Source organism: Lemur catta, chromosome 2, assembly GCF_020740605.2.
Source record: "Lemur catta isolate mLemCat1 chromosome 2, mLemCat1.pri, whole genome shotgun sequence".
Classification (NCBI taxonomy): Eukaryota; Metazoa; Chordata; class Mammalia; order Primates; family Lemuridae; genus Lemur; species Lemur catta.
In genome coordinates, this window is record NC_059129.1 from 27,793,295 (window position 1) to 27,804,813 (window position 11,519).

The following is an 11,519-nucleotide window of genomic DNA, read 5'->3' on the forward strand; positions in this document are numbered from 1 at the left end:
TTGCGGGGCTGGTGGCATGTCCCTTTTGGTACAGGCCAGCTGAAGGTTCGGAAGGGAGTTTGTGGCCTCTCATGTGCCTCGCCTTACCTAGCCCTCCCTTCTCTGTCCTTTGCTGCAATGTCCTTTCGCAACTGCAGGGTCGTTTCAGCTTCGGGACAGAGCCTGGGGAAGCCAAGCTTGAGGCAGGGGGACGGCACTCTGAGACCCTCAGGGGCAGGACAAGGTGCAGGCATGAGACAGACCTGGCTTGGAACCTTGGCTCTGCCACCTACGGGCTGTGTGACCTGGAACAAACCACTGCCCTCTCTGAAGCACAGCTATTTTGGCTGTGAAAAGGGGATAATAAAACCTCCCCCACAGAACTGCTGTGAGGGTAAATGGAGTCACTGGTAACAAACAAACAAGAAAAGTTTGTCTTTTTTTTTTCTGGAGACAAAGTCTCCCTCTGTCCCCCAGGCTGGAATGCCGTGGCGGCGTCATAGCTCACTGCAGCCTCAAACTCCTGGGCTCAAGCTGTTATAGTGCGGAGTGCGAGAAACGACCACCTAGAGACCGAATTGAGCCAAATTATGAGTCTTTATTAGCTGGCCAGTGACCACCCCCTGCCCTGTTAGGGTACAGGTACAGAGAATGGTGCTGAGCCGAAAAAGCAGCGAGGTTTTATACTACCTTAAGTTAGAGCTACGTGACTTTAGGCACGGTGGTAGAAACAACATTATACCATCTTCTCCACAGCTGTGAGGTCTGGGACCAGCCTCGGACCCCCGTTTCGGTTATAATCTTTAAGCGAGCAGGTTTACAGCGCAGATAGCACCAATTAAGGAGCGTTCTTTCAGGCGTTAAGCAAGCACAATAAATTTTACGACAGGCAGCTGGAAAGTTTAAACAATCAGTTATAAGTTAATTGCTTTGATTTATCTCTGCAGGGTACATTTTCCCAATTACAGACATAGGTCAAGTGAACCTAGGTCACCTAGCCAGTGGGCCTTTACAAAGCCATCCTCCTTCCTCAGCCTCCCAAGGAGCTGGGACTATAGGCGCACACCATTTTTAGTAGGGACGGAGTCTCACTCTTGCTCAGGCTGGTCTTGAACTCCTGAGCTCAAGCAATCCTCCCGCCTTGTCCTCCCAGAGTGCTAGGATTACAGGCGTGAGCCACCGGGCCTGGCCCAAAAGTTTATCTTTTCCCAACTCCAAGAGACATGTTTTTCTCTTCTTGATTCCACCCTGTTTCTGTCGGACCCAAATCAGGACACCACCTCCCCCTGGGGGAGCTTCCCAGGGCTGGGGAACCCCTCCTAACACGCCACGCCTCCTTCTGTCACCCCTCCCCGCCCCCCAGGCTTAGGACTCACTGGGACAGAAGATGAGGGAGTTCTTTTACATCCGCCCACCTTCCTGAAGGGCCAGGACTGTGTCCCGTCCGCAGTGGTGTCTCCAGAGCCTTGGACAGAGCCTGGGGCCCCAGAAAGAACTCAGCAAACATTTGTCAAATGAATGAATGCCAGAGCCTGTGCTGAGGGGCCATGGAGACGAACAAGGAGCCTTGTGCTGGTCCCCAAATCCCTCGCTGGTGTTTTCTTTTTTACAACAGCCAGCGTATCTTTATAAATAAATGAGTCACCTAATTTTGTCACTCCGCTACTTAAAACTCCTTTAATGTCTCCCCATTGCGTTTACGATAAAGAAGAAAATGGTGGGCACCGGCTCCCCACGGGAGGGGGCAGGAAAGCAGAGGCCGAGGTGGACCCACCCGAAGCTCACGAAGCTCCCGCCTGAGGCTCCCTCACCGGCACGGCCCCTCTCAGAGCCCTGCAAATGGCGACTCACCAGCACGTTGTCCTGCAAGGCTAAGCTCAAAGCCACTTTCTCTCAAGGATGACTTTTCTGAGCCCCTAGCCTAGTTCAGAGTCACCAAATTACACCCGACACTGTCTTTGCTCCGGCGAAGTACACACCCCAGGTAGAATTAATAATGCCTCGAGCAATTGTTTTCTGCTTCCTCTGCTAGAACGCACACTCCCTGACAGCAGGGCCGCATCAGTCCCGTTTGCCTGTGGGTGTCAGCGTCTAGCACAGTGCAGGGGACACCAGAAGTGCTTGTTGAATGAACAAGTCGATGAGGGAATGAACAGAAAGGACTCGCCCTCCAGAAAGGCAGGCAGGTAAACCGTTGCGACGGAGAAGGGATGATGCAGCCCCGTGTCCACTAGGAGCCAGAAAAGTGTCACCAACCCAGCTCAGATGGAGGAAAGTTTGCCAGAGAAGGCGACAACAGCTGAGTTCCAGAAGGTCGGAGTAAAGACAGCAGTGTTTGCATCACAGGCCCAAGGGTAGAGTCCTTGCAGACACAGAATGGGACATCTCGCCCCCAGTGGGAGGATATTCTGTCGCAAGCCACAAGGCCAGGTGTTGCATGTACTGGAGGTGCCCAGTTCACATGCCCTAGGTCCCTATCTTTCCTTCTCACTGGGCATCCTACTCCCCGTCTACATGTACCTGAGGGTGCTTTCTCAGCCAGGCACAGCTCGGGCCCAAGCACCCTCAGCTGGAGGACGGCAGATGGAGGACAATGCCCAGGTCCCTTGCCCTCAGCTGCAGTAACTCTGTGGTCCATGCCCCAAGTCTTCAATGAGCTTGAGTCCCAGTTGCTCACAGTGGCCGACTGCTAGGTAAGCCAGGTTCTTTCTCGGTGGCCTTCCCTCCATGTCAAACGCCCCTCTCCCCTGCTGGTGTGTCCTGTGGTCTCTTCCCAGATACACTCTGTACTCAAATCCTCGCCTCAGTGTTGGCTTCGGGAGGAACCTGGGTTCCTAGACATGAGTGGGGAGAGGAGAGCCCACTCACTGTTACTAATAACACATTGCTAGGGCTGCCGTGACAGGATACCGCAGACTGGGCAGCTTAAACAACAGAAACAAACTTTCTCACCATCTGGAGGCTGGAAATCCAAGATGGAGGTGTTGGCAGGACACGATTCTTCTGCGGCCTCTCTCCTTGGCTAGTGGACAGTTACCTTCTCGACATATCTTCACGTGACCTTTTCTCTGTGCATGCACGTCCCTGAGGTCTCTTTTCATGTAAGGACATCAGTCATATTGGATCAGGGTCCCACCCTTATGGCCTCATTTAACCTTACTTGCCCCTTTAAAGGCCATCTTGCCAAATACAGTCACATTTCAGGTTAGGGCTTCGATAGATGAATTTTGAGGAGTGCGGACACAATTTAGTCTGTGACAGAAGGAACTGGGCAAAAGCCACTCTGCTAAGAAAGGTGGCTTGCCTCTCCAGCCTGTCCTGGTCCGGCGCCCATGGCAACAGAATTGGGTCCGGCCCAATTCTAGAAGAGTGTCCGTGGCAGCGGGAAGTCCAGATGGCAGTCCAGACCTTGGGAACCATACTGGATGGGGGGTTCTGGGAGATCCACACAGAGACGGTGGGAGCCCAGCCAGCAACCTGGAGGGGATGGGGCAGGGGCTTCAGCCATAGGGACGGGGCTGGAGGGAACAGAGCAGGATCCAGGGCCACCAGCCACGGGCTGACATTAAGGACACAGTCAAGGCCGTGGCCAGGGGGCCGGGTGCACGAGCACCTAGGAAGAGGAGTTTCGGCAGAAGCCCATTTACTGATAAACATGCCCCTTGGGTGAAGGGACCCAAATGTTTCATAAATAGGTTACAACAATCACTAACCATAAAAGGGAAAAGTTGATAAATGGGACTCTATTAAACTTTGGAACTTTTATTCATTAGCAGATACCCATTAGAGAGTGGAAAGGCAATCTGCAGGGTGGGAGAAGATGTCACAGAACATCTGTACTGGGTTGAGTATTATCCCACCGGAGTTCATCGTCCACCCAGAACCTCAGAATGCGACCTTATCTGGAAGTGGAGTCTTTGCAGATGTAATCATTTAAGCAAAGAGGAGGTCTTGCCTTGGGCTCCCAGGGGTTCCCCAGGTCGCAGGGACCGTAGCAGCAAAGGCAAACTCTGGAGAGCAAGCTGGGAGTGTGCAAGTGGAGACAGGGCCAAGGACCCGTGGCCTGGGTCAGGGCCTGTTTGTCAGGACCTGCCAGACTGGGGAGCCACAGGGTTTGGAAGGACTTTGGTGGCAGGGGCCCAAAGGAGTGGCTCTCACTGCGAGAGACAGTTTTCAGAGGATAGACGCCATCACCAGGCACAGGGAAGGGTAGAATCAAACGGGGGCTGAAATCTGACAGCCCAGCCAGCACTTTTGCCTGAAATGAGAAACATTCTGAATACTTAGGTGGAAGGAAGGGAAAATGGGAAGGCCATGGCTTCAATAAAATGTTTCCTTACTGCAGTTATTTATTTCATTTTATTCACTGTATCATTTCCTTCCTCTTCACTAATCAATTGAAATATATGTATAGAAAAGTATGCATAGCCTAGGAGTACAGCTGAATGAGTTTTCAAGATGGTAAAAGGATGAACTAGCACCCAGATCAGGGAACAGAGCATACCAGCCCCCAGAATGTCCCCTTGGGTGCCCTTTCAAGTCACTTGCCCCAAAGGGTAAGCACTATTCCATCATTATAGATTAGTTTTGCTTGTTTGGTACTTTACAAACGTGGAACCCTGCAATATTACACCTTCGTATCTGGGTTCTTTTCCTTACTATTAGGTTCTGAGATCTATCCATATGGTTGTGTGTAATTGTAGTTCGTTTTCATTTCTGTATGGTGTTGTACTATGTTAATAAATGACATTTATTTTCCATTGTACCATCGATAGATATATGGGTAGTTTCCAGTTTGGGGCTATTGCAAATAATGCTGCTATAAATGTTCTAGTACATTTCTTTGGTGGATATATGGACACATTTCTGATGGGTATGTATCTAGGCGTGGAATTGCTGGATTATAGAGTAAGCATCTGTTCAGCTTAAATAAATACTACCGATAGATTTCCACTCCCACAGGTAGTTTATGAGTTCCCGTGCATCACATCTGTGCTAACATTTGGTATTTTCCATAGTTTTCATCTCAGCCATCCTGGCGGGTGTATGAATGGCTGCACTTGGCGGTGCGTTGGCAGCTCTCTGGTCACTAACAAAATCCAGCCCTTTTTATCCCCATGTGGGTTTTCTCTCTTGTACAGTGTTTAAGTCTCAGCCATTCTTCTATTGCGTTGTCTGTCTTTTTCATGTTGATTTATGGTGCTCTTTATATATTTGGGAATTCTACTCCTTTTACAGGATTAGAATTTGGTTACATAACAAATTACCACAAACCAGATGGCTTAAAACAACAGAAGTGTGCTCTCTGATGGCTCTGGAGGCAGAAGTCCAAAATTAAGGTGTTGTCTCCTTCTACAGCCTCTCGAGAAGGATGCTTCCTTGCCTCTTCTAGCTTCCAGGGGCTCCTGGTACTCCTTGGCATTGCTTGGCTTGTAGATGGTTCGCTCCAGCCTCTGCCTTCCCCTCTCTGTCTCTGTCTTCTCACATAGCCTCTCTTAAGGACACCAGTCATGGCATGAGGGCCCATTCCAATCCAATGTGACCTCCTCTTAAGTAATTATATCCGTAAAGACCCGATTTCCAAATTAGGTCACATTCTGAGGTTCTGGGTAGACATGAATTTGGGGAGATATTAACATTCAACCCAGTGCAGATGGGATGGACAAATTTTCTTCCACCCTGCAGACTGTCTTTCACTCTCGTAGTGTATCTTCTAATGAATATTAATAAAAGTTCAAAATTTTAATATAGTCCCATTGATGGACTTTCCCCCTGTAGAGTTAGTGTTTGCTGTGTCCCGTGTATGGAATCTTTGAGTCCCCGGTATACTGTAGCTCTTGTCTAAAGTAGTGGGAGGTGCATCAGAGGTGGCTCATAAGACGACATGGAGCCCCTTGAAGGCACAGGGGACTTTAGCCTAAAGAAGGGGCCATCTGGGTCCAGGATAACGGTTGCAGCAGATGCTGCTGGGCTCCTCCATACCCTCTCAGCATTCACTTTTGTAAGCCAGAGGTTGTTTCCTGAGGACACCCGTGTCCCTTCCCGAGGGCTTCTTTCTGATCACAGAGCTGTGTTGAGACCTCACCGAGAGGTGCGCAATGGTTAGAAAGCAAACTAAACTTTGCCCAAGAGCCAGGAGCCTACTGAAACCATCAATCGCATTATACAGCAACTTTGGTCAGTTCGCTGGAATATTACTTCATTTCCTCTGCTTTGGTTTTTCCAATAAGAAAGTTTTGACTCAGCTAAGAGCACTGGGCCACAGGCTCCTGGGGATGCTTGCTCGGGCCCCTCCCTCCTTCCTGCTAATCTTCCCATGGGTGTCGGGTTGCTCTTCCACTGTGGGGTCAAAACAGCAGCTTTTGTTCTCAAGCATAAAATTCTTGGGAATTATCTTTAGGGATTTCTAAGCCTCATTAAAGGGGGCCAGGCCAACGGCATTTGGGAGAAGTCCGTGAAGGGGCCAACTGCTGCGCCATGAACTTGTCCGGGGCCCCTCCTGTTCTCCTGGCCTTCATCCTGAGCGCCCACCTGGGAGCTGCCACACGTATGGAGCCACCCTTTCCCTGCCCTGGGCTGCCTGGGAGGGGATGGAAAGGGGCCACTCCAATGTCCTGCCGCTCCGTGTTTTTCAGGTGACAGCGACATAGTCAAATCCTGCTGCTTCAATTACAGCCAAAAGATGCTTCCCTGGATCTGGGTACAAAACTATGCATACACCGGTAACAACTGCCCCAAGCACGCTGTGATGTGAGTATTTCTCAAATGTGCTTTCAGGGTCTCTACCAGCCACAGAATGGGATGGCTGCTGGGCAGACCCGCACAGTGGCAGGGTCAGCCTCGGGATGGGAACCCGGCAACCAGGCTTACAGCCCTGCCTCTGCACTAGCAAGTGTGACTCTGCACTTCAGCTAGAACCAGACTCTCATATCATGTGCTGGGCACTGAGCTAGGAGCAGGCATAAAGGAAAGACTAGACAACCCACGTAGACCTTGCGGTCTAGCGTAAGGAAAGGGACATGAAAAGACATTTGCACAAAATAGTTTATCACAATTGAGTTGAGTGCTTGAAGGAGATGACAGGAGAGAGAAAGAGCAGGAAGGCGCTTGTCATGGTTGCAGGGGGACCTAACTTAGCATCCAGCAGGTCTCCCTGAGGAAGTGACATTTAGACTGAGACCCCCCCCAAGGATGAGCAGGAGTGGCCCAGGTGAATGGGGCAGGAAGGAGGGAGGGGCATGGACGCTCCAGGTAGAGAGAACAATAGGTGGGTGGGATGAACCAGGGGTAGGAAAAGGACAAACTTGTCCCTGACAAGGAAGAGAAGTAGACAGGGGTCAAGTTGTGTAGGCTTCATTGGTAACAGGAGAGAGATGACACACAGCTGTCCTGGCAGGATGAAATGAGATCAAAAATGCAAATCACTTAGCGCTGTGCCTGTACACAGTACACATTCAAAAAAGTGGAAGCTGCCTTTGAGTCCAAATGCATACATAGGAGGACCTGTGCTCCCAAGAGCATGGAGCCACAGGACATCAGAGAATGACGCAGAAGAGGAGCGAAGAGACAAACCTGATTGTCATCTTTTGAGACAGTTAAGGAGAAGAGGGCACTGAAGCACCTAGATGCAGAGAGGGGAGCTCCAGGGCTCAGACTGCCCTGGCTCTACTTCTTTAGGTCTTCTTCTTTTATTTATTTATTTATTTTTATTTTCACAGGTCTTTTTATTCTCAGTATTCTCAGTTACTTAAAAAGTTTATTTTTTTGGCCACGTGTGGTGGCTCACGCCTGTAATCCTAGCACCCTGGGAGGCCGAGGCGGGTGGATCGCTAGAGGTCAGGAGTTCAAGACCAGCCTGAGCAAGGGCGAGACCCCGTCTCTACTAAAAAATAGAAACAAATTATCTAGCCAAATAAAAATATATAGAGAAAAAATTAGCCGGGCATGGTGGCACATGCCTGTAGTCCCAGCTACTCGGGAGGCTGAGGCAGTAGGATCACTCAAGCCCAGGAGTTTGAGGTTGCTGTGAGCGAGGCTGACACCACGGCACTCACTCTAGCTCGGGCAACAGAGCAAGACTCTGTCTCAAAAAAAAAAAAAAGTTTATTTTTCAATGGAATCATTGCTGTATTACTAGCGAGGTGTGTGATAATTATGCAATTGTTACGAAAGCTATAATTAAGTCTTTTTTATTTATTTATTTATTTTTATTTATTTTTTTTTTTTTCTGAGACAAAGTCTCGCTTTGTTGCCCGGGCTAGAGTGAGTGCCGTGGCATCAGCCTAGCTCACAGCACCCTCAAACTCCTGGGCTTAAGTGATCCTACTGCCTCAGGCCTCCCAAGTAGCTGGGACTACAGGCATGCGCCACCATGCCCGGCTAATTTTTTCTCTATATATTTTAGTTGGCCAGATAATTTCTTTCTATTTTTAGTAGAGACGGGGTCTCGCCCTTGCTCAGGCTGGTCTCGAACTCCTGACCTCAAGCAATCCGCCCGCCTCGGCCTCCCAGAGGGCTAGGATTACAGGCGTGAGCCACCGCGCCAGGCCAAATTAAGTCTTTTTTAAAGAACAAACAAAAAACTCCCATTTCAAGAAACTGTGAAAATCAACATATTGCATTTAGAAAAGACAGTTTAGTAAATTCTAAAGAAAATTTCTGATATTCTGAAATATCCATTTGGGGCGGGGCATGGTAGCTCAAGCCTGTAATCCTGGCACTTTGGGAGGCTGAGGTAGGAGGATTGCTTGAGGCCAGGAGTTTGAGACCAGCCTGAGCAAGAGGGGAGACCCCATCTCTACAAACAATAGAAAAATTAGCCAGGCATCATGACACATGCCCTGTAGTCCCAGGTACTCGGGAAACTGAGACAGGAAGATCATTTGAGCCCAGGAGTTTGAGGTTTCAGTGAGCTATGATGATGCTATTGCACTCTAGCCTGGGCAACAGAGCAAGAGCCTGCCTCAAAAAAAAAAAAAAAGAAGAAGAAGAAGAAGAAAGAAAGAAAAAAGAAAAGAAAAGAAAAGAAAATATCCAGTTAAACAAAGAAAAAGATAGGAAAGTTTGGTGCCATGAACATCTTAACGCATCTGATATATATTCTTCTGACCGTTACTATTGGGCAGTGACCACCTATGGGTCTTAACTGGCTTTCTAGAGCTTTAAAGACATCAACATTTAACCAACAAAGAGCCCTGAGCTGGAATCAAAGCAATGGCTCTGTCATTTACAAGCTACATAACCTTGGGCAAGCCAAGTTTCTTCATTTGTAAAAGGCAGGTGAGAGGCCCACGTCAATTATCTATAGCTGCATAACAAACCACCCCCAAATATAGTGGCCTGGTACAATGACAATCATTTTCTTATCTCTCATGATTTCTGTGAGTCAAGAATTCCAGAAGGCTTGGCTGGAAGGTTCTGGCTTGGTGTCTCTTATGTGGGTGAAGTCAGATGGTGCTAGATCTGGCATGGCCGGAGGCTAGTAGACGTCTCTATCTCTGCAAGGCCTCCTCCTCGCTCGGTCTCTCTGGTGCACTGGTTGGGCTTCCTCATGACATGGCACCCTGGGACTGGTAGGACTTCTTACAAGGAGGTTCAAGGTTTCAACATAAGTGCTTTACCGTCTTCTCTGACTCAGCCTTGGAAATCACATAGCTTCACTTCCACCAATTCTATTAGCAGACCAGTCTCTAAGGCTGGCCTAAATTCAAGGAGAGGGGACATGGATCCCCACCTGTCAATGGAAGCAATGTCAAAAAAGTTTGCAGCCATGGTTTCCAACTGCCACGGAGCCCTTCCTCTCCTTTATTTTCCCATTCTTTTGGCTCCTCTCTGTTCCATGTGCCAGGGCACATCTGAGAGCCCTGTAGACACTACTGGGCCTTGCAAGGGTGCTTCGGGCTACAGCACCCTTGACCAAGGTTCTCGTCACTTCTGAGTGCTTTAATAAGCTCACAGCATGGTAAGAAATGCAAGAATCATATAACCAGCTATGACAAGCAACCCAAGACAAGATGGTTAAGAATTAAGGGACATAATGAGCGTGGGGTTCCTTTCTGGGCTGATGAAAATGTTCTAAAATTGATCATGGTGATGGATGCATAACCTACGAATATGCTAAAAACCACTGAATTATAATTCTACACTTTAAACGGGTGGGTGAATTACAGTCATCCCCCGGTACCCATGGAGGATTGGGTTTAGGACTAATCCCCAACTAATCCCACAGTTAGCCCTAAGGAACCCTCATACAGGAAAAGCTGGCCCTCTGTGTATGTGGATTTTGCATGCCCAAATACTGTATTTTCGATCTGCGTTTGGTTGGGAAAAAAAGCCACATATAAGTGCACCCATGCAGTTCAAACCCAGGTTGTTGTTCAAGGGTCCACTGGATACGGCATGTGAATTATACATCAATAAAGCTATCATATTAAAATGAAAGAGTTAAGTGGCATGGTACATGTTACATGGTTCGGGCTACAGCTGGTAGAAAATGGTACCTGGGGGGTGGACTTAGAAACATGGTTTCCAGTGGAAATCAAGGTGGCGTGGCAGAGGGAGGGCAGGGCCCTGGGGAAGTGGGACAGGGACAGGGAGGTGTGGCAAGGCCGGAGACTGGTCAGGGAGCTGCCCCTCACCCCCTTTGCCAGGAGCCGAAGGGTTTCAGTGTTCACTTACCCATGTCTCCTGTTCACAGATTCACTACCAAAAGAGGCGAGAGAGTCTGTGCCCATCCAGAGGAAAAATGGGTACAAAGATACATTTCTTTACTGGTGACTCAGAAACAATAGTGACTGTGCTGAATTTTCAGCACTAGGACACCTGGACCCTGCTCTTAGCTCTGCTGCCTTCTGTGGAGCCAGGAGAATCTTCTCAGAAGGCCCCCCAGGGCCGGGCAGGGCAGAAGGTGTTTTCTACCAGAGTTTCATAAAGGTTTTTCATGAAGATTTGACTTGCTTGTAACATTCTTAGTCAATAAAACCTGAGTTTTCTTCAAGGAAAAGAAACTGAGTCGATATGTGGGGCTGCCTGGCTGGTCCCCAACCCTGAGCCGACCCCAGTATTGAATTCTGCCATGGTGTTTGTTTGTTTGTTAAAAAAAGCAAGGACAGGCTGGGCGCGGTGGCTCACGCCTGTAATCCTAGCACTCTGGGAGGCCGAGGCGGGTGGATCGCTTGAGCTCAGGAGTTCGAGACCAGCCTGAGCAAGAGCGAGACCCCGTCTCTACTAAAAATAGAAAGAAATTATCTGGCCAACTAAAATATATATAGAAAAAATGAGCCGGGCATGGTGGCGCATGCCTGTAGTCCCAGGTACTCAGGAGGCTGAGGCAGTAGGATCGCTTAAGCTCAGGAGTTTGAGGTTGCTATGAGCTAGGCTGACGCCACGGCACTCACTCTAGCCCGGGCAACAAAGTGAGACTCTGTCTCAAAAAAAAAAAAAAAAAGCAAGGACAGGCTTAATACCTTTTGGCAGAATGCTAAGTGAATGTTTTAACATTATTTAGAGACAAGTTTAGGTTATGTGGAAAAGTAAATTGT

General features: G+C 48.8%; 1 protein-coding gene across 1 annotated transcript; it reads left to right on the plus strand.

Annotated features, from left to right (window-relative positions):
• Positions 1–6,456: 6,456 nt before the first annotated feature.
• CCL26 (C-C motif chemokine ligand 26) lies at positions 6,457–10,769 on the plus strand. Its single transcript, XM_045542162.1, has 3 exons — positions 6,457–6,526; positions 6,615–6,729; positions 10,676–10,769. The coding sequence occupies exons 1-3, from the start codon at positions 6,457–6,459 to the stop codon at positions 10,767–10,769; spliced, it is 279 nt and encodes a 92-aa protein (XP_045398118.1).
• The last annotated feature ends 750 nt before the right edge of the window (positions 10,770–11,519 follow it).